General features: G+C 31.4%; 1 protein-coding gene across 1 annotated transcript; it reads right to left on the reverse strand.

Moving 5' to 3' along the window:
- Positions 1-19,606: 19,606 nt before the first annotated feature.
- LOC136211566 (cytochrome P450 726A27-like) lies at positions 19,607-23,183 on the reverse strand. Its single transcript, XM_066002727.1, has 2 exons — positions 22,236-23,183; positions 19,607-20,380 (listed from the first exon to the last, which is right to left on the reverse strand). Exons 1-2 carry the CDS (start codon positions 23,121-23,123, stop codon positions 19,754-19,756), a joined length of 1,515 nt encoding a protein of 504 aa, XP_065858799.1. The 5' UTR covers positions 23,124-23,183; the 3' UTR covers positions 19,607-19,753.
- Between the last annotated feature and the right edge of the window lie 684 nt (positions 23,184-23,867).

A 23,867-nucleotide genomic window follows, 5' to 3' on the forward strand; every position in this document is an offset into this window, starting at 1 on the left:
TATGTTTTACAATTGGACAAGTTTGAGGAGTTATGTTTTACAATTGAGTATGTTTGAGGGGTAAGTTGTTACAATTGAAAGTTCGAGAGAGGGGGCAGTTGTAACATTTAGACAAGTTAGACAAGTTCAGGGGGTTATTTGTGTATTAGGCCTTTATTTAATAAAAAAAAAAAGAAAAACACAACAAAAAATGTGGTTATATTCTAACTAAAAGTTGAAAGACAATGATAAAAAGTTGGATGAATAAGACAACGAGTTTCTTGACAACCTCTTCAAGATACTCTTACATCTGGAGGTTCTGGATGTATTGTGGTTCTGATTCTTCATTTCAATACATTAATTCTTTAATATTTTTTCTTTTGTCATATTAACTCTTGATGATAAAAAAAAAAGTTAGTTTTTAATATAAAACTCGGTTGAAAGTATATTACGCAATTTTCCCTTTCACATGACACAAGATATATGACAGACATTTGTTTTTGTGTCGTCTAAATGTTTTTCACGACACTATATTAAAATTATGTCATCTGAATACTTATGTGAAAAGAACCTCAAAGCACATGTGGCCTTACGATGACACACGTATGTCATCTAAAGAAAACGTGCTTTTAATTGAAATGTTACTTAACCATCAGATTACACTTGTTATATATGACTGTTATGGTTGTCTGAAAAAAAAACGGTAAATGAATTAAGTTATGTGGCCAACCAAAACGCTTCTCAAATTTAAGGCGCTCAAACATATTGACAAATATTTTCAGCTCATATATAAACCAAAACCTAGAGAGTAAATTAGGTTTCTCCTTCAGCTCTCACATTCATCTCCCATCCCTCTCTTTGGCTATCTCCATGATAGCTTTCTACATGCAAATCTCTGTTTCTATGATCGAAACACGGAAATGGTAAGCCATATTTACTATGTTCCTCGATGTATTAGGGTTTCATTGTTCCTTAATCTATGTTTTCCTCATCAAACCTGTAATAATCATCATATTTACTTGCGGATGTGGATTTCAGCTGCTGGAATAAGGATCTATTGATTTTCAGACTTACCATTGAAAATGTTAGATCTCTTGCTTAGATACAATGATTTCATTGTATTCATTGTGGGATTCACTAATGAAAAGGATTGGTCTTTATCTTACGTACACTGATTTCGCCATTTAAATTCATGTTACAGGTGGGTCTTTATCTTCGTGATGCTATTGTGGGTGATGCTAAGATAGGTAGATCTTGCTTTTTTGTTTGCAAATATTATTAAAATTAGGGATTATGAACTGATCTGATTCTCCTTTTAGTTGAAATTAATATTTACAAGGATAGTAAGAATGCTTATGTACATGGGAAGATTAATTGAAGAGATGGCCAATGTGTTCATGTTTATAACATTGGAAAATTTCTTTAACTTATTGAGTATATGTGATTGAATGTCATCTTACTGAGTATGTGAATGAAGCATGTAGTAAATGATCAGTGAAGTTATAGGCATGCTTTTATACTTTAGGTGTTCATTGAGCATGTGTATGAAGCATGTGGTAAAGGGTTGTGAACTTGCTTCATGTTCTTTTGGTTGATGTTCTGTTTATGGTTGAATATGTATAAACTAATTGGACATGCTCTTATACTTTATATGGCCATTGAGTATGTGTATGAAGCATGTAGTATGAGTTATATTGGTATATGAACTGACTAATCTTGTATATTTTCTTGACATATATGTGAGTTATATTGGTATGAACTGATTTCGCCATGTAAAGGGTCATGAGTGAAGTTGTAGCCATATCTGTTTCATTCACTTGAATAAGTATGCTGCAACTAAATAAAGTGGTATGAACTAACTAAGCTTGTATGTTTGCTTGACATATATGTGAGTTATATTGGTATGAACTGATTTCGCCATGTAAAACTCATAAGTGAAGTTGTATCCATATTTGTTTCATTCACTTGAATAAATATGCTGCAACTAAATAAATTGGTATGAACTGACTAAGCTTGTAGGTTTGCTTGACATATATGTGAGTTATATTGGTATGAACTGATTTCGACATGTAAAGGGTCATGAGTGAAGTTGTAGCCATATCTATTTCATTCACAGGAACAAAGTATGCTGCAACTAAATAAATTGGTATGAATTGACTAAGCTTGTATGTTTATTGTTTGTCATATATTTGAGTTATATTGGGTATGAACTGATTTTGCCATTTAAATTCATTGAGTATTTGTATGAAACATGTAGTCAGGGGTTTTGAACTTGCTTCATACACCCTATTGGTATGAACTGACTAAGCATGTAGTAAAGGGTTGTGAACTTGCTTTAAACAAATAAATAGGTATTGGGTATATGTGATTTATTGTTATCTTATTCCAGAAAACATGCAGTAAGGGGTTGTGATGTATGTGTATGAATATAAATATGTATGAAGCATTGTAGTAAAGGAAGAAGATGCTTGAATTCATGTTACAAATTGGTTGATGTTCATTGAGTATGTGTATGAAGTATGTACTAAAGGGTCATTAGTGAAGTTGTAGCCATACTCTTATACTTTAGATTTTCATTGAGCATGTAGCTAGTAAAGGGTCATAAGTGAAGTTGTAGCCATATCTGTTTCATTCATTTGAATAAGTATACTTATATGTTTGCTTGACATATATGTGAGTTATATTGGGTATGAACTTTTATATCAATTTAGGCTACTTGTATGTTTTGGTTTGACTTGAATATACATATGGACGGATTAACATGAACTTATTAAATGTCTTCTGGTGTGACTTGAATATAAATATGAACGAATTAACATGAACTGATTAGATATCTTTTGGTGTGACTTGAATATACCTATATGAACTGATTACTATGCTCTTATAAGAATAAGTTGTTCATTAGATGTCTACTTTGTATTTCAAAAAAAGGAATAAGTTCATTACAGAATACGACATATATGCACAAGTTAGATAAAAAAAGTTAGAAAATGCACCGAGAAAGACCGTTCCCTTAGTAATCATGCATGAATATAAGGGTATAGTTGGTCGGGTTGAACATCCATGTTCCATCGGCTAGCTTTGTAATAAATGACCCAAAATGGATGTGCTTGCATGTTGTATTGCCAACATCAGAAAGATATTTTCCCAACAAGTACCCCATGCTCACTCTCTTTTTGTTTAGCATGCACCACAAGACAAACAGGCCATTCGTGGTAACATTGCTCTAATTGTTCCAGGTGAACAAGGATGCCGCTAGGTACTTCTGCATCTATTGGAGAGCATGATTCTTCCTATTAGATGCTTTGGAGTCGCTAGGGTTGTAAGAATCAAGTCTTCTAAGATCTTTCCAGAATTCTTGACATTTGAATTCTGGTGGGATCTTTTGGAGACTATTAATGTACACTTCACTGGTCTTCTCTCCTTCCTCAATGGCTCCGAGGTACAGGTTGAACCTATTTAAAGACATCATTCCTTCCCATTAGATGGAAGGTGTATTGTGTGTCATCTTCTAGGTCCTCAATATTGGCCTTAGTTGTGAAGCCGACTACAAATTCTCTTGTCAGCTCTTTCCAAACATACTTTGAGATCGTAGAAAACTTCTCCAACCCTACTCCAGCAAGAAGTTCACAAACATCCTCATCAAGGCCATCCTTCTTTAAGCTATCCCATCAGATGAGTCTAGCAACTCCAAAAGACATTTCGTTGAACCTCTCAAATTTCCCTCTCTATTCTGCATTGTGGAAAGTGGTGACTCTAGTGATCATTTCTTGGCTATGGTCAGAGACTATGCTCTACTTTTATATAGAGGCTCCAGTAATCTTTTCACCTTCCTTTTTAATGATAGGGCCAGACCTTGTTTCTTTTGGCATTCTGTTTTCTGAAATGCTTAGAGCTTTAAGGAGAGACATAAAGTTTGAATTTGATTGAGCCTTTAATTTCATGTAACACATGATATCAAATTGAGCTAAATAGGTGAAAGGCAGAGTAAATGGAAAGGCAGGATGTGATGTGCTTATATAGAACCGAGGCTACTGACATATATTCAAGCCTCTAAATCCCTTGAATCAAGGAAGGCCATGGAAGAAGACTATAATCCCTTGATCTCAAATGGTACCTGGACTATTGTCTCATTACCACCCAATTCTAATCTGATTGATTGTCGATGGATTTTTAAAGTTAAAACCATAGACGATGGGAAACTTGAGCGGTATAAACCACAACTAGTTGCTAAAAGGTTCCATCAACTTCCTATGATTGATTTTTCAGATACCTTTTGCCTGGTGGTTAAACCAACAACTCTTCGCCTAATATTGTCTTTGGGAGTTTCTTTGGGATCGTTTATGTTTCAACTTGATGTTTGAAATGCATTTTTTTCATGGATCTACATAAAGATGTTTACATGGCACAACCCCCAGGATTAATTGATCCGAATCGGAAAAATCATATGTGTAAATTGCACAAATCTCTCTATCGTCTCAAATAATCACCCTATAAGTGGCATGAAAAGTTGACTTCCAAACTGATATTATTCGGTTTTCAAGGTTTTAAAACTGACAGTTCATTATACTACTATATCAGAAGGGGCGTACGAGTTTATTGTCTTATTTATGTTGATATCTCTTAATCACAAGCAACTCGGCTTCACTTATGCGTCAACTTGTTCAATTTTTCTATTCGGAATCTCGAGAAGGTTCATTATTTCCTAGGGATTGAAGTCCACTGCACTAAAAATGGTATATTTCTCCATCAAACGGAATACTTCCTTTCGATTATTGGTAAGGAAAAAAATGAGTGACTCTCGACCTGTTTCGATTCCAACAAACCCTGCAGAGAAACTACAGTTGGCTGGTAGGAACCTTTTCAGTACTCACCTCTTTATCGAAGCATATTTGGTAGTGTGCAGTACTTAACCTTCATTCGTTCTGATACAACGTTTGCAATAAATAACGTCTGTGATTTCATGCATGCTCAGACACTCACTAGAGTGCGGTTAAATCGTATCATTCGATATAAATGGGACCACTTCTCACGGCTTGTACCTAACCAAAGGTTCGATTTTACAATTACATTGTCTTCCCTGATGTTATTTGGGGGGGGGCGGGGGGTGTTTGTATAGATGATCTGTTTCTCGATCTTCCACTGAAGCGAAATACCGCTTTATAGTTGTGGCAACATCTGAACTCAGCTAGTTGCAAATGCTTATTAAATAAATGGGTTTTCCATTGTCATCAGTCCTTTGGTGTGACAACCTTAGTGCAGTATATCTAACTGACAATCCCATTTTTTACAACTCCAGCAAACACCGTTAGATTGATATTTACTTCATCAGAAATCGGGTGCGGGCCAAGGCACTTGTAGTGTGATATATTAGCACAAGGGATCAAACAGTTAACATTTTTACCAAACCACCAGCACGAGGTCGTTTTCAGTTCTTACGAGACAAGCTTATCATTCATTCTATTTCTGTACGACTTGAGGAGTGTGATAAGTATATACCATGTAGTATATATAAGTCTTATGTGTCTATGACTTGTACATGAAATTGTATTCCTAAATGATTTAGGAACCAGTAACCTAGAGGGTTTTGGTTTACTTTTATATATATATATATAGGTGTATTTGTCCTCCTCAATTAATAGAAAGAATTATTGCTCCTAATCTTACAAATAGCACTCCATATCTCTATATTAAGCAACTTGAAACTTGACTATTCGAATCAACTTTAATAGTTTTAGAATTTAGAATTTTAGGATATATTTTAAGATTTAATTTTTAGGGAGTAATATTTTTTATAAATAATTACTAAAAATGTTTAACTAATTAATTATGGAATACTAATATTTTATTTTATTTTTTTAAATTATTAGTTAAACTGTAAAATATTATTAAAGAATTAATTTGTGTATTGATAGCGTAACGTTCGAACTTATTATAAAAAATATTTCACTAATATCTAGTTTGGATCCACGATATTATTTTTTAGTTTTAACATTATTAAAATGCAAGCAGTTACAAATGATAGATTATAATTGACGATAAACTAATTAAATACATAGAATATTTATAATTAATAATAAAATATTATGTTCACTTTAAGTATGATTTACATTTTCCACATTGTTAATTCCTCCCTTCTTAATTATATGTTGTTTTTTTTTTTATATAGAAATTGGGACGAGACCAGAGGCGGAACCAAGAGGGTTGGGGTGGGCTCGAGCCCCGGCAGGCCGCTGGAGAATGAGAAAAAAAAAATTAGGAATGGTGTCTAATAATATTTTGGAGAGAAATATAGTGACTGTATGTCGTATTATTATAATGTTTAAAGGTAGATGAGATGGTTAAAGATATTTACTTCTATTTGAGAGGTCATATGTTCAACTCACTCCATCCTTTTTTTTTTAAAGTTTTTATTTATTTTAATTTTGTTTTTCAATAATTATATAACATGTTTAATTTTCTATTAGTTCAATGCTAGTTTCTAAAAAATAATAACATTTTTACAGTTTTAACGCGTTGGAGGCTAAAATAATTTTGCCCAGCCCTAACGGGTTGGATTTTGAAAATTTACCGTCAACCGCACGGTTAAAATTAGCCCCCCAAATTATTGTGTTAAAAATTATTGAATTTTACGTAATATAATATTTTTAACGTTATAAAAATTTAATATTAAATATTTAAGCTCCGGCTTAGTTTGGGTTCTGGTTCCGCCACTGGACGAGACAGAACTTGGGCGGGGTGAACATCCATAGCCCAAGAACTGTTAAACCCGTAATATATTAATAAAAGAAAAAAGTGAGTGTGAGAACAAGAGAAGAGGAAGAAGTTAATTATATGTCGTTTAAGAGAGTGGGAATTTTTTTGAATTTTAAGTCGTTTTTACTCGATTGCACTCATTTTCTCAATTTTGCCCTTACTAAAATTCTCTATTTGATTTGATAAAGGATCTTTTAAAAAAAAAATTAAAAAAAAAAGTTTGATTCTACAAGAAGATTGTGCCAGTTACAAATTTATTTATTTTTAGGGATAATGTGCAAAAATACACCTAACACCTCAAATGGATGGGACAATTAGACCAAGAATTTAAGATTGCTCCATGCCCAAGGTGATGTTCAAACCCTCACTTTTGATTAAAGGTGGAAGAGCCATTACCGCTCGACCATATCCTTTGGGTTATGTTCAATAACATATTTTAGCACTTAAAATTCATTAAGTGTGTTTAACTTATTTGATAATACATTAAGGAGGTAGAAAGAAGACCTAAATTTAGCCGCAAAAAAAACTCTCTTCTTCATCATCTAGGGTTTAGGGTTTTCTTTGCTTTGTTTTGCTTTATTAAATAAAATTCTTGTGGTTTCACTAATTTTCAAACAAAGGATTGTTGTTTACTTTTTGTCAAAACGAAGATTGAGGTTTCGCACTTGGATTAATGCTATTAAAACCATCTTTAACGACCTGAAAATGAAAATTTTCAAGAATTAAAGTTGTTTAATGTTATACTTTCTATGAAACTACATTTTCGATTTTCGAAAATCAGCGAAAAAGTTCTTATTTTGCTAAAGTTGAAAACCTCAATCCTCATTTTGACAAAAAGTAAACCTCAGTCATTTATCTGAAAATTAGTAAAACCACGAGAGTTTTATTTGAAATTTACCCTAAAGTTTTTTATTGATTTATATGGTAGATTTGGTAGTTTCTTCTTTATTTGTTTTTTTTTATCTTTCTCTTTATATGGGTGGTTGTAGTATGTCCCCCTATATGAGTGTTATCATATGAGAAAACAGAAGAGTTTTGTCTATCATCACATATATCTTGCTTATTGAATGGTCATGAGGTCATTACTTGAGAAAAAAATTATGAAATTGATTCTAGGTGGAGTGTGTTTCTCGTTGTTGTGCCAACTATTTGATATTGTTCCATCACGATCTATGATATTGAAGATCCAGATTCAAACTTCTCTGATGTACTTCTGGATTGTAATTTTTTAATTACTTAAATAAAAAAGATGTACCCTAATTAGTGGAGGCTGATACCTGCAGTAGATGCAAAGCTCAGGCTGAAACAACCTGCCATACTCTTAGAGATTGTGAGAAGAGCAAAAAAGTGTGGAAGGATATTATTTCGAGCCATTTGCTGACTAATTTCTTTGACTATCCAGGGCAGGACTGGTTTATAGATGGTGTTAAAGGTTTGCTTCTGCCTGAACTGGATAATGGTGATATTCTATTTGCAGTTGTTTGTCACCAGCTTTGGCAGTGGAGGAACGCTGATATTTTTGGAGAAGTGGCAGTCATCTTTCCTAATTTACTTGCTCTTTTCTCTAAAAAAAATCAATGCCATTGTTAATAGCTTCAAAGAGGAGGGTTTACCGAAAACTTGCCAGAGCAAGGCGGTTCACTTATTGGGTTGGAGCAAACCCCGGGAAGGAACTGTGAAGTTAAATACTGATGGTTCCTGTTTTTCGGATGGTAGGATTGCGGATGGTGGGGTCTTGAGAGACGCTAGAGGGGCTTGGGTGTCTGGCTTTGCTCAGAACCTTAGAGTGGGTTCTCCCTTCTCTGCTGAGCTCTGGAGAATTTTCTCTGGGCTTAGGCTCGTAAAAAATCTGGGTTTGAAGAAACTGCTGGTGGAATCGGATAACCTTGAAGCAGTTAAGATTATCTCTGATAAGAAGACCTTATGTTTGAGTAACCTTAATTTAGTAAGAGGAATCAAAAGGTTATGTTCTTCCTTTGATTCCATCAACTTTGAGCGTGTCTTTAGGAAGCAGAACAGGGTTGCTGACCGCCTTACTGCCGAGGGGCAGGTGAGGATGTTGGGAGTCACTACCTTCTCGTCGCCTCCAGATTTCCTTTTATCCTTACTTTTTGAGGATCGGGTTGGATTAGCTTTCCCAGGCTAATCCCGGGTTAGTATTGTGGTTTTGTGTTTTTTCTTTTCTTTCTTTGCCTACAAAAAAAAACTTTTAAATTTAATATTTATTTTTAATATTTAAGCATAGCCTTTACCTTTATTCAAACAATTATATTAATTTTTTAATAGTTACACTATTTATCATTTATAATATTTAACAATTAAAATTTAACTTTCAATTTTTTTATTTTATCAAATATGATCTAAGTTTCCCTTTTGCAAAAATGACATGCATAAATCCAGAGAAATATTCCAATTTTTTTTTAATACTTTGTATAAAAATCAAGGGATAAAGTATAAAAAGACCCCTAACTTTTATAGGCAGGAACAATTTTACCCACAACATTTAAAATGGTGTAATTTTATTCCTAATATTACAAATTGGGTCAATTTTAAAAATAATTCATCAAACTGTCTTCTCGATCCTAAATCTTGTCATCTACACTTCACATATGAGTCATTCTATCACTCATTAGTGACAGATCATAAACATATGATTAGACGTGATAAAAAATTAAAAAATATACTGTCTATTTTACGAGTTGGACAAAAAAAATTCAAGATATTTCATCAAATTAATAAATATTACTAACCTCCAATTCTATTATTAAACCATAGAAAATATGAAATCTTTTTTTTTAAACGAACTGATATGCAATTGGTGCAGAATAAGGAACAAAATATTTGTGTTTTACAATAATATCTGAAAATGACGGAACTTGACAAACGTTAGGAATAAAATTGCTTTTGGTTGCCAAAGCTATGAGTAAAATGATACAATTTTAAACGTTAGGGGTAAGCTCCTGAATATAAATGTTAGGATATTTTTATACCTTATCCGCAGAATCAAAATAATTAGTTAAGTATAGTGGTTTAAAATATATTATCTTATTTCTATGAAACTCTCTTCAAGGAGAAAATAAAATTATTTATAAGATCTCACATGGATCAAATACTCACTTAAAATGTACTATATGATTATTTTATCCCTTGCTTCTTGAGATGCCTCTCATTTTTGTCCAAAAAAAAGGTGTTGACTATTTTCTTTTTAGTATTCTCCACTTGCCTCGTTTATTTGAGGCATGACAGCCATTGTATCTATTTTCTATTATTCTATTGTTTATATTTTTTTCGGATTTAGTAAGAGCGGAAATGGTTTATCTTATTCGTGGATCAATAAATTTGCGTAGTTGCAACAACAAAAAGGACTCAGATCCAAATTTTCGAAATAACCTAAAGGATGAAATTTGGATTGCAGATGTTTTTCTACATATTTGAATTTACGAGAAGTATATGTTACATTGTTGTTTGATGGTTTTTATACCTTTTATGGTTTTGTTTGCTCTTTGTAGTCGTTTTCATCCCTTCGTGAATCTTTTAATTGACTTTAACCTTTACTTGTTTGAACTTTTATTTCTTATATTTTGCTTGTTGTAATCCCTTTTTTTTTATCTAATGAAAATACAAGGATATTTCTAAAAAAACACACATTTGTTATTTTAAAACAATTAGGATTTATTAAAATCATCAATTGGATCGAATTAAAAAAAATCATCAATTAAATTTGTATTCTATTCTAAAATTAGAAACTGTGATTATTTGATATGGACCGTAATAATTTTTGAGTTGGTTTAAAATGAGTTTGGAGAAAAGGGTCTAAAACTATTCAACTAAATAATTTTCGATGAGGATTTAATTGATGATTTTTGCTTAGGATGATGACCCAATTGATGATTTTGCTTAATACATAGACCTTGTTGATGTTTTTGATAGTTTAAAGTTCTAATTGACTTTGAAGCTTTCGTTTGGAGAACCAAATGGATATTATGTCTTTATTTAACAAACGGTCTGAATAACCCGTCTTGAACCGGGGTTGATCTGGAACTCTACAAAAAAAAAAATTACTGTTTTCTTGAGATCATTTATGTTTTTAACTTTTATTTATTTAATATATATATATATATACACTAGTGGGATTCGAACATGAGCACTTCTATCTACACTCCACCCTACTTACCACTGAGTTAATTGCTTCTCTTGTGCATTATATCACGCGCGCTGCTTAATATACCATTGTGCTAGTAGCTTCTATTGTTTAATATTTGACGCATACATTTATTAATATCGATTAGATATGCATAATAATGAATTATTAATAGAAAAAAAAGAAATGTGCATAATAATGAATTATTAATAGAAAAAAATCCAAAAACATGCTATAATTTCTTATTTATTTAATTCCTTTATATTTTTGTAATTTATGTTATATAAGAAAATATATTTTTTAAAGCATACGTTAGAACATATATTTTAACTTTTAAAACACGAACTATGAAGTTTAGAACGTACGACATATTTTTTAGAACATACGTTATGTTTTTTAGAACATGTGTTATATTTTTTCGAACATGAGTTATAAATTATATTATAGAACAAATGAAAAAACGATCCAGATATCTACTGATTTTTTTAGAACATTATACTTAATTTTTTGAACACAAACTATATATTTTTTAAAACATACGTTAGAACGCATATTTTAACTTTTAAAACACGAACTATGAAGTTTAGAACGTACGACATATTTTTTAGAACATACGTTATGTTTTTTAGAACATGTGTTATGTTTTTTCGAATATGAGTTATAAATTATATTATAGAACAAATGAAAAAACGATCCAGATATCTACTGATTTTTTTTAAAACATTATACTTAATTTTTGGAACACAAAATATAAACTTTAGAACATACGTTACGTTATGTTATTTAGAATATGAGTTATAAATTATATTATAAAACAAATGCAAAAATGGTCCATATATTTACTATTTTTTTTATAACATTATACTTAATTTTTAGAACACAAATTATAAAGTTTAGATCATATGTAACAATATTTAGAACATCATCCTTAACATTTTAAAACATAAATTACAAAAATATAGAGGAATTAAATAAATAAGAAATTAGAGCATGTTCTTGGATTTTTTTTCTATTAATAATTCATTATTGATTCAAAACAAAAATAATTCACTATTATACACATTTTTTTCTATTAATAATTCATTATTATACACATTTAATTGATATTGATAAGTGCATGCATCAAATATTAAACAATAGAAGCTAAAAGGGATGTGGTATATTAAGCAGCGCGCTACATAATATATAAGAAAAATAATTGGCTTAGTGGTAAGTAGTGTGAAGTGTAGATAAGGAGTCCAATGTTCGACCCTAGCAGTAGCAGCTTTTTTTATAATTTTCATACTCAAAACGACGTAGTTTTGAGTGTTCTCACCATAAAGAAGTGTCCTCACCTAAAAAAGGGTTCTCACAAGAGCCCTCTCCTATATTTATATATAGTAGCATTTTTTTATAATTTTCATACTCAAAACGACGTAGTTTTGAGTGTTTTCATCATAAAGAAGTGTCCTCACCTAAAAAAGGGTTCTCATAAGAGCCCTCTCCTATATATATATATATATATATATATTTATTTATTTATTTATTTATTACGTCATTTGGTTTGACCTATCTGAATCATTTGGTTGAACCAAGTACTCATGATCTAATTATAAATTCGATGTGATATCCGGTTCGATTCTAATAACATTGTCCAACAACGGATATTGGACCAAAATTTTTTTTATAAATATTTGTCCAAAGATTAAGTACAATATTAAAGACAAAAAGATATTACAAAATTGTGAAATTATTGTAAATATCTAGCAAGAGTTTTATAAAACCTTCAAAGAAAGGAGTTTGTCTATCGTCTTCAACCAGAGATTCAACAAAGCCTGATGATGATGCTCCCTGGATCGGCATCCATCCTAAGAAAGATACTATTTTAGAACCTCAATACAAGACCACTCCAGCTTACCCTTCATCGAAAGGAATGCAAGTTTCTATCACGAACCGTTGGACTCGATTTGATGCGGTTAAATGTGATTTTGGAAAAGAATATAGTTGAACAATATTGAGTCTTCACCCAATTTAATAGACCGGGAAAATTCGGTATATTAGATTTAAATTGTTCGACTACTGTCAGTTTAGAGATATGTCCGGAACACTCACTTATCTAATATTAAAACATCTTAAATTTTTTATACTTAGTTTATCTTGTATAATACTAGGATTGTTTAATTAATATGGATGCTAATACAATGGAAAGCTGTAAGTAAACAAATTAATTATATATTTACAACAAATTGGAATAAATCAGGATGAAGTATATCAAACATGAATTTACAAAATGAGAACAATTCTATTACGGTGGAAACTAGGAATAAGGTTCAAATTTTATTTTATCATTTTTTTTCAAAGTGCAAATTTATGCCTAACGTACTGATAGGGACGTTTTATCCTATCTTTTGGGATAATTTACGGTTTATTCTTGAGTTAAATAATTATGTTTAGTATTTAGTTTTATGCATATTTCAATAAATCAATGAGAAGTAATAAATTATGTACTTTTAGTTAAATTTAGTTATTTTGAATCTCATTTTGTTATAAATAAAGTAAATAAATAAATCAAGTTGATCGAAAGACGTTCGGGATATGTAAGCTTGATAGAACTATCAAGTACAAGTCAAATAATTAAATAAAACTTGAGGTAGTCCAAATAAATTTTTATCTATCAGAAAAATAAGTTTGTCGTTTAGAGTGCTAGAAGTTCGTTATCCTGTTTTCCGTTCATACCCGATGCCGTTTTGGGTCGGGTGTGACACAAGTAATCTCAGGTTCTATAGTTGTGCTTTGCAGGTTCGAGAAACACACACGAGATGCAAAAGACGATGAAAACAAGTCTATTTTCCCACATCCACGCAGAGCTTGCCACCATCCACGCGGAGCTTGATTTGTTCCACGCGGAGGGAATTACGATCTAAGAACCTCACAGAGTTGTTCGGTTTATAGATAATCATCTTTGCAAGAGTAAATTGTTACTCGTATATATTCTGAAATATTATTTGTCGTATGTTGTAACTTACCGCCACCTGTGTCACCAACTCAAATCTAAAGTATTCACCGCCTATATAACATATAGAACCGAGTAGTTTAATATATACTTGTATGTATAAATTTCGTGGATTCGATACCTGGACTTAACCAGATTTAGTACTTGATACGACGGGGTACACTTATCCCTTAGTTGTAGAGGCCGGAGCAGTGGTCATCGCCTCGAGCGCATAATCGCTGCTAGCTCAGTCTCGCATCACATACAGAACAGTACAGTTTTAACTCTAAAATGCACATCTCATTTGTGTAACTATCATATTAGACATTTCGAATATCAATTATGTCTAAAGTATTTATTCAGTTACAAAAAAATCTATCAAAATATCAATATTTATATTTGTCAGGTATAATTTAGTCATAAAAACTATCTAAAATGCTTATTATGTTATTACAACAGTTATATAGAACCTCCCAAAATCCACGAAACTATTTCCGTTTATCCTCAAACTTGTTTGAAAATTCGGATGTGACAATCGAATAACTATCAAATCAGTTCATTGCAATTAGAATACAAAAGATGTTATTTATAAAACTACTCCTAATCCGTGAGAGAAATTTCGCAATTTACTCCTTATTGGAGGAGATGGCGATGGTAAGTTTACTAAACAAAAGGTAGTAAGAAGCCATTTGACTAGGGCCGTCTTAAACATTTTTGGGGCTCTGTGCTAAATGAAAAAAAAATGGCTCTATTCATTAAAAAAATTAATACTTTTATATAATAATAATGTTTCTACAAAATGAAACACCAAAATACCTTTAACTTAATTTTTAGCATTATAAATATAATAAAATAATTAAATTAGATATTGTATAATAACAATAAAAAAATTGGGCCCCTTAAGATTCTTAGATCGTTGATTTTCTTGATAAATTAACATTCACTTAATTTTTTACATAATAATTAATAACAATAATTTATTTAATCGTTTCGTTTCATAGAAAAAAAACAATAATTTATTTAAATTTCTATAATAATAAAAATTGGGCCCCTTAAATTTGGGGCCTGTGCGGGAGAACTTTTTGTACACCCTTCTCCTACTCCCCTGCATTCGAACATGCAAACAAGATCAAAATTAACATATCAATCCTGTAATGGGCTTCTTTTCATAGATAGGACCTAAGCCTAGGACCTGAAACTCGTGGTCATTTTGTCTATATGAACTTCAGTGGGTTTCAGTATTGTAATAACTCAATTTCATTCTACCAAAGCAAGAATAATAGCACGCAAATTCGAGAAATTTTACAGTATTCCAAGAATAATACTCCCTATCTATGAAAATCGTTTTGAATACTACTACATGATCATGATTGGTGGAAAGAAAAAATATATATATACATGTGTCCTAAATTCATTGGTCAGAAGTATTACTCCAAAAGTACCTTAAAAAATTTCTGCAAACTCAATGTAAAAGAAAATTAAAATTTCATAAATATAAACTGTGGAACTTTGTTAAATTTATTAGATTTAGGCCAAGTAAAAAAAACGGGACAAGCCATTCTTATAAGCTTAAAAGTATAAAATATAAAAAAATCCTACATAGATGGAGGAAACGAAAACAAAAAAAAAACTGTCACTCTTCTATTTATTATGCTATCAAATCAGCTATAAAGAACATGTTAAAGTACACAAAACTACTTCTATTTATTGTTACACTTATTTAAAAGATCTATGTGACAGAAATGAATTCGAATATATTTAAGTTGTCAACAGTATGGACAACCTTCAATCAAAACAAAGTTTCCAAAAAAAAACCATATCATAAATAGTGTTCATATGGATCCTGATTATTAAATGAATTGTGGTCATTCACCGTTAGATCTAGATTAAAGGGTTAAGGTGCAAAAATACCCTAACGTTTTGGGTCAGAAGCAATTTTACCCCTAACGTCTAAAATGGTTCAATTTTACTCCTAACGTTGGAAGTCAAGAGCAATTTTACCCCTAACGTTAGTAAATTGGGTCAATTTGAGAAATAATTTGTCAAACTGTCTTCTCGGTTATGAATTTTATCATCTACACTTCATACTGTGTCATTTTATCAGTAAAAAATCACAAACATACATTGAGATGTGAAAAAAAAATATAAAAAAATATACTGCTTTTTTGTACGAATTAGACAAAAAAAAAATTAAAAAATTAACCAAATTTATAAATATTAATCTCAAATTCTATTATTAAATTATAAAAAACATGAAATCCTTTTTTGTAAAATGAATTGTTATACAATTGGTGCATAATAACAAACAAAAATATCTGTATTTTATAATAGCGTCTGAAATTGACCCAATTTATTATCTTTGGGGGGTAAAATTGCTCTTAGCTTCCAAAGTTAGGGGTAAAATTGCACAATTTTAGACGTTAGGGATAAAATTGCTCCTGACCCAAAATGTTAGGGGTATTTTTGCACCTTAACCCTTGATTAAATATAAGCTTTATGATGTTTTGAATCTCCATCCCATGATTTTGATCAGCCTAGATCTAATGGTGAATGATCACAATTTATTTGGTCATCAGAGTCCATCTGAACACTACTGATGGTTTAAATTTGTCTATATCGTTTTCTGGAAAGTATAAATTTATTCCTAATATAAGAAATAAAACAATTTTAACCCTAACATTTTCAACCAATTTTACCTCACCTAACAAAAATGAAACAAATTAGCTTGTGACACTAACATTTCTAACATCAATTATATCATTAATATTTATTCTGTTATTAATGCAGTTAGAAACAACTTCCCAAAATGTCAATATTTAAAGCTGCCAAGTACAAGTTAATCACACAAAAAAAAAACTAATTAAAATGTTTATTATGTTATTACGATAATTATAAATAATCTGCCAAAATGCACGAAACTGCTTCCTCTTATCAGTAAACTTATTTGGAAGATCTGACGTGATAGTCAGGGCCGGTCCTGATAATTTAGGGGCCCTAAGCGGAATAATAAATAAATACCATTTTAATAAAAAAAAAGTATGTAAAAAAATTTAAAATAAATTTCAATACATTATAAACAAAAAAGTATTTCATCAACAATTATACGGTACGTATTATTATGTTCACTAAATATAATTGTTTATCCAAAATCAAAAAGATGTTTCACAATTTCTTTAAATTATGGATTAAACCCCTATTTGGCTCATGTGGTATCCAAAATTTTGTCATTTGGCTAATGTGGTATTATTTGATAACATTTGTCTATTAGAGTATTTTCATAAGTGACAAAAATTTAACAAATCGATTAATTTTCCATCCAAAAAAATTAACCAATCGATCAAATATATGTTTAATTCTTAAATTAACCATTAATTTATATTAAAAAAAATCAATTAAACCGCTTTTAAATTTAAAATATTAATTATTTGGATCCTTTAAAACCACCTTAGTAAATATATCTAGACTCTTAATTTATAAACCTTGATCCTTAAAATATAGTAAAGTAATGAATTTATTAATTTGACATAATATTATTAGTTTGACCAGGGCCGGCTCGGGACTATTTGAGGCCCTAGGCGAGATATGAAATGTAGGCCCTTTATACATAAGTAAAATTATAGACATACAATATCCTTTCTCTTTTGACGTATAAATACCTTATAATTGAAAAAAGATGAAAAAAATATATATTCATGTAAAACTAAAAATTTAATATTTATCTAAAAATTGCTCTAGCATTTTGAGATGTAAAATTACTAACTAAATTTTTATATTCATCGAGGTCTGTGGTTTGCCTTGATCTTGAGAGTGAGTAGACCTACCCTTAACTAAACTTTTATTTACAAAAAAACAAAATTTATATTCAATGTCCTTTAATGCTTCATTTTCAATAGATAATAAAATTAATCCATTTAATCTTTCTTAAGAAATAGTACGCAAATAATTCTTAATCAATTTTAATTTTGAAAAAAGCTTCTTTCGGTAGTTACAACTGTTTTGCATGAATGGTTAGCAAAAGTCAATAAATAATAAATGAATTGGGAAACAAGTTTATTTTTTTAGTATTTTTACCTTCAATACATTTAACTTTGAAAATAAATCATAACCATCATTATCAAAGTGTCCAATATCCTCTAATAAATCACTTAGTTCAAAGATATTTTTTCTTCAAATCATTATCATTTATGAATTTTAATTTTTCTGAAGCAAATAAAAATCCAATTTTTTTATTATAATAATAATAAGAATGTTGTTCAAATCTTAGTTTCCGAGAGGCTATTTATTGATCAACTATATACAAAAAGAAAATAATAATAATCAATCCAAAAATATTCCTAATGCTTTCACTACTTTATTATTTATATTTTTATCAAATACATTTTTTTTTTGTATATTTGTAACCTATATTTTATAAATTTAAGTTTCATAATGGAAACTAATTTCATATATATATTTTTCCCAAATTCTATTTATAACCTATTAGACTAAAAATATATATATGAGGCCGCATTTTTTTTGGGGCCCTAGGCAATGGCCTTGGCTGCCTTAAAAGCAAGCCGGCCCTGAGTTTGACATAATTTAAGTTCTTAACTTTTTTTTAATATTTGTATGAACGGTTTTTTTTGAGAAAAAATTATTTGCTCTTAATGGTAAAAATAGTTGTATGAAAATTTGCTCTCAAGGGACCCAACATGATAAAAATAGTTGTATGAATATGTTTTGCAAAACTCATACGCTTTCACCACTAAGATACTCATTAACTTATGTAATTTATCGTTTTTTACACTATAAATATACATATTTCTAATATTAAATTTGGGCCCCCTACGGCCTTGTGCCCTAGGCCATCGTACTCCTGACCTAGACCCAGGGCCAGCCCTGATAGTCAAACAACTGTCAAATCAGTTTGTTAAAAGTTTATCAGCAAATGATGGAATCATATAGAATGGGAGTCAAAACAAGGTCATTTTTTCTCATAATAGCAAGTCAAAACTCAGATATGTCTAAACTTTCCGATGGAGTTCCGGCAGGAAATTTCTAGTCAAAAGATACAATATTTTTGCAATTATATTAGCCCTTGCCATAGCTATTTCACGACATATTCTTTTTTCCGCACCAAATAGAAGGAATTCAAAACCATTCCCTTTAAAATTAATGCAACTATCAACAAATCTTTCTGGAAAAAACTTGTGAGGATCTTCCTAACATTCCGAATCTCTTCTGATTGCCCATGCAATTACGAGATCTCGAGTTTTCGGATATATTGTATATATTTACTGGAGATTTCTCTTTGCATTCTCCAAACATTGCCCATTCAAATTTTATGTTAGGTATAGGTAAAATTAGTTTTGTTTGGCAATAAATTAAGAGTAAAATTGCATCATTTCATATGGGCATTATCCGTTCAATTTACTATAAAGACTATTGTACAAAAATAGCAGTGGTAAATATATTTAAGTTGGCAACGGTTATATTGCGGAACTAGGGGTTATGTCCAAATTTACCGCTTATTCCTGAGTCATCATGTATGAATTGATACAATTTTGCTCTTAATGTTTGGAAACAATGTCAATTTGCCCCTACCCGGTAGGATTTTTTTAATATGATGATTTACTACTATTTGACTCGTTATTTAACTGTAACACTAGACCTTTCGAACATTAATTATGTCTAAAATATTTATTCTATTACTAACACAGTTACAAATAACCTAACAAAATATCAATATTTAAATCTTCAAAATACAAGTTAATCACACACACACACAAAAAACTCACTAAAATGTTTAGTATGTTATTACAATAATAATAAACAACATGCCACAATGTAAGAACCTGCTCGTGTCTATAGTCAAACTTGTTTGAAAAATCTTACATGACTGTCGAACAACTGTCAAATCAATTCGTCTAAAGCTTACACGCAAAAGACGGATCATATGGAATAGGAATCAAAACAAGGTCATTTTTTCTCTTAATAGCAAGCCCAAAAGACTCTGACATGTCTAAACTTTCCGACGTACCTCCGTCTGGCAATTTCCAATCAAAATAATACAACATTTTTGCAATTATAAGCTCAACATTAGCCATTGCCATAGCAATTCCAGGACATATTCTCTTTCCGGCACCAAACGGAAGAAATTCAAAATCATTCCCTTTAAAATCAATGCAACTATCAATAAATCTCTCTGGATAAAACTTCTCGGGATCTTCCCAACACTTCGAATCTCTTCCGATTGCCCATGCATTTACGAGAACTCGAGTTTTCGGATATATATCATATCCGTTTACTCGAGATTTCTCTCTACATTCTCTTGGAATTAATGCTAGTGGAGGATGAAGTCTTAATGTTTCTTTGATTATCATTTTCATGTACTTAAGTTCGTGAAAATCTTCTTCATTAATTGCTCTTTTTTCATTGAAAACTCGTCTCACTTCTTCTTGTGCCTTTTGCATTACATGAGGGTTTTTCATCATTTCGGCCATTGCCCATTCAATTGTTGCCGATGACGTATCACTTGCTGCTCCAAACATTTCCTACAATAGTTTAAGAATCAATCAATAGACTAGTTTTTCTTTCTTTCACAAACCATTGTTACGGTTTGATTCGGTTCAGTTTTATTTCGAGCCGAATCTATTGAGCGAGCTAGATGTGAATCGTTGGAATCGGTGGTGAATTAGCCCAATCGTTATAAGCTGCCCGATTCCACCAAATCGGGACACAGAATATTCCAAATTATAATTTAAGAAAATTAGAAGTCTCTAACAAGGTGATATTAACACATTTGTTGTCAATCCTTAAATTGTTTTCCTATATTTATGGTATATTTGAAACTATTTCCAACCACAATTTTGTGGGTTTAATTTCTCTAATAGTCACTGAAGTTTAGAATTAATTTTAAAAAGTCACCAAACTTTATATTATTTCAATAAAGTTATGGAACTTTCATTTTTATTTCAATAAAGTCTTCTGATCCTACACATATATAAAGTCTTCTGATCCTACACATATATAATCACCCGGATAATGACAGGACATTCATGTTCCCAATTATTGAATTTACATAAGATATAGCAGTCAAACGGAAAAAAAAAATCATATTTATTATTTACTTAATTCAACTGTCACGTGATAGTAAAAATTATATCTCTTATTATTTTTTTCGCTGTCATATGGTGCATATATGTAGTTGCCACATGACTGTCATATATATTACAGAATTCTTTCCAACGTGGTTGTTAAGTTACTATCCAATTATCCGAATTGGTTAAAATGACTTTATTGAAATAAAAAGCAAAGTTTAATAACTTTATTGAAATAAAACTAACTTCAATGTACTTTTTTGTAATTGATCTCAAACTTTGTTTGATGGGTAATTGGATATTTGAATTTAAGGGAATAGTGGGCCGGACTTTAAGAAAGCAAGTTGGGCTTATGGATTTAATTTATGATCAAATGGAATTCTTGTAATTATCATTTTAACTTATATTGTTTTAATTTTTTTTAACCTTTCGTGTCAAAGAGCTAACAGCAAACAACAAATACGAATATTTTTTTAAGCTATTAGGGATCGACTACAAACGCGTCCATGTCCTTACCTCTACCGGATTAAAAAGAATAAAGGGACGAAGTATTAAAATGGTGTTAGAATTTTTAGAAAGAGTTAATTTAATCGCGACATATAAAACATTGGAATTTAAATTCCAATCTTTGTCAATAGGGTAATGGAAACTTTATTAACAAAAATTGACACATTAGATATATAAATGTATCGTTGAGTCCGAAACTTTAAACTCATAGACAAACTGTAAAGTGTGGAAGTTGGAACTAAACATAGATCTTGGAGATTCTTGCTGAATAAAAAGATTCAGAATTGAATTGAACCGTTGATTGTTTCTTTAGGACCGAACCAAATTGTACCATTCACCTAAAGGTTATTTTGGTACCTAATCACAAGAATCAATTTTGAAGGGTAAATTCCAACCCCTGACCATTGAACTTTACTCATTTTCACAGTATCCCAACTAAACTTTAAAACGTAACGTAAAAGTCATTAAACTTCAATTAACGCTTCAAAATTACTGTTGATAATCTCAAAATAGAAAACTCCAAGAACTTATGATATTCTAAGCAACTTTAATACTTTAATACTTTGTTTTGAGATCATTTAGATATTGTTTGGTTAGAAGAGAAAATGTGAATATTTACCGATAGAAAGCTTCAGAAATGGTGATTTTGGAAAATAAAAATATGCGGTTTCATGGTAAATGTGGTTCTAAACAATTTCAATTCTTGAACATTTCCATTTTGAGTTCATCAACGATTGTTTTGAGACGTTAATTGAAATTTACTCAATTTAGAACTTTGTAAATTAGAAAAAATAGTACTAACCAGAATCATGGCTTTGATGTTGTCCATTGTTAAACAGAACTCAAGATCTCCATTTTCCTGAATATCCAAAAGAACATCAAGTATATTATCAGATTCCTTCTCGGATACTTCAGCTGCTCGGATCGCTTTATGTTCATTTATAATCTCGTCAAGAATCTCATCCGCCTGCCGATGAATTCTCCCAAGCGAAAACCTCATTCCCGTAATCACAGGCAGCACTCTATTCAACGACGGAAAAGCATCCGCGACGCTAAACCCTCCTGCGGCCACAATCGCATCGGTAATAACACTAATCATTTCCTCCTGTTTCTTGAATTTCTTCCCGACGGAAATTATCGCAATAATCGAATTCGTCAGCGACAATAACTCTTTACTAAGATTGACCGCCGATTCAGCCTCCAAACGAAGATTCCCGACGAAACTCGATACCTGATCTTCCCTGACGGATCTGAACGAACGCACACGCTTAGCACTTAGTAGCTCAAGTATCGCAATTTTTTTCATTCGTCGCCAATAATCTCCATACGGGGCGAAAATGATGTCGGTACGATTGTACAGCATGATATCCGCCGCAAGAAGAAACGGTCGTTCGAGGAAATGCAGTTCCTGAGTTTTGAGGACTTGTTTGGCTAACTCTGCCGAGGAAATTATGACCGTCGGAACTTGGCCGAGCTGGATATGCATGATTGGTCCATGAGTTTTCGCTAATTCGGTTAGGCGACGATGTGGCTGATCCGTTGCTAATTGGTGAATATTGCCGACGAAAGGTAATCTCCAAGGTCCTGGTGGAGTAATGAGGGATTTTTTCTTCCATATTTTTGAAGCAATTATGGATATAATGAGGAAAAAAGTTGTAGGAAATGGAAATGAAATTTCTAGATCCATCATTAGATATGATTATTGATGGACTATTGTTTTTTTTTTAATTGTACTTTCTAATTTATATAATTAAAGCCATCATTATTTTAGACAACCCCACATGTTTTCTGAGTTCTGAACATGGGCATATATAATATTTAATTTCTTTTTAAAAAAAAATTAATATCAATTTGTCAATTAAAATTAGAAAAAATGTATATTTAAATATCTGATAGCACTTGTCATGGGCCTGGTTGGAGCCAGGTCAAAGCTCCGTGTGCGCCAAGTTTTTCCCCGAGTGTCGGCTAGTCAATTCCTACTAAAAGGGTTTATCCCCTTTGAACATCAAGCATCCCATCAATTCGATCGTATTCCAACCTGGAGGGGATTCTTATGGTTAAACCTCACTTCATAAAAGATCCGTACTATGGGCTAACTCGTGGGCCCAAAGTGTCCGTAGGGGTTCCACCCTACAAAGACATCTGCCTCCCTTCCCAAAGGTCAGATGCCCGACTCTCCTAATCCTTAAAAGACTAGGGTGGATGTACTAGTCCCAACAACTGGCCAAGGGTTGGTGGAAATCCAACGCCAGGTAACCTTGTCCCCTATAGTGTTTCTTATGCTTTCTTCAAGTCTACATCCAGTGGATATTCATATGTCCCATTCACCACTCGCCTACGAACTGCCCCAATCTTCCTTGACATCGGGCCTGATCCTCCTCGACGCCTACGACCAATCGACTTTGCCTACAACCACAATTTAATTTTTATTGAT

Source organism: Euphorbia lathyris, chromosome 1, assembly GCF_963576675.1.
Source record: "Euphorbia lathyris chromosome 1, ddEupLath1.1, whole genome shotgun sequence".
Taxonomy (NCBI): domain Eukaryota; kingdom Viridiplantae; phylum Streptophyta; class Magnoliopsida; order Malpighiales; family Euphorbiaceae; genus Euphorbia; species Euphorbia lathyris.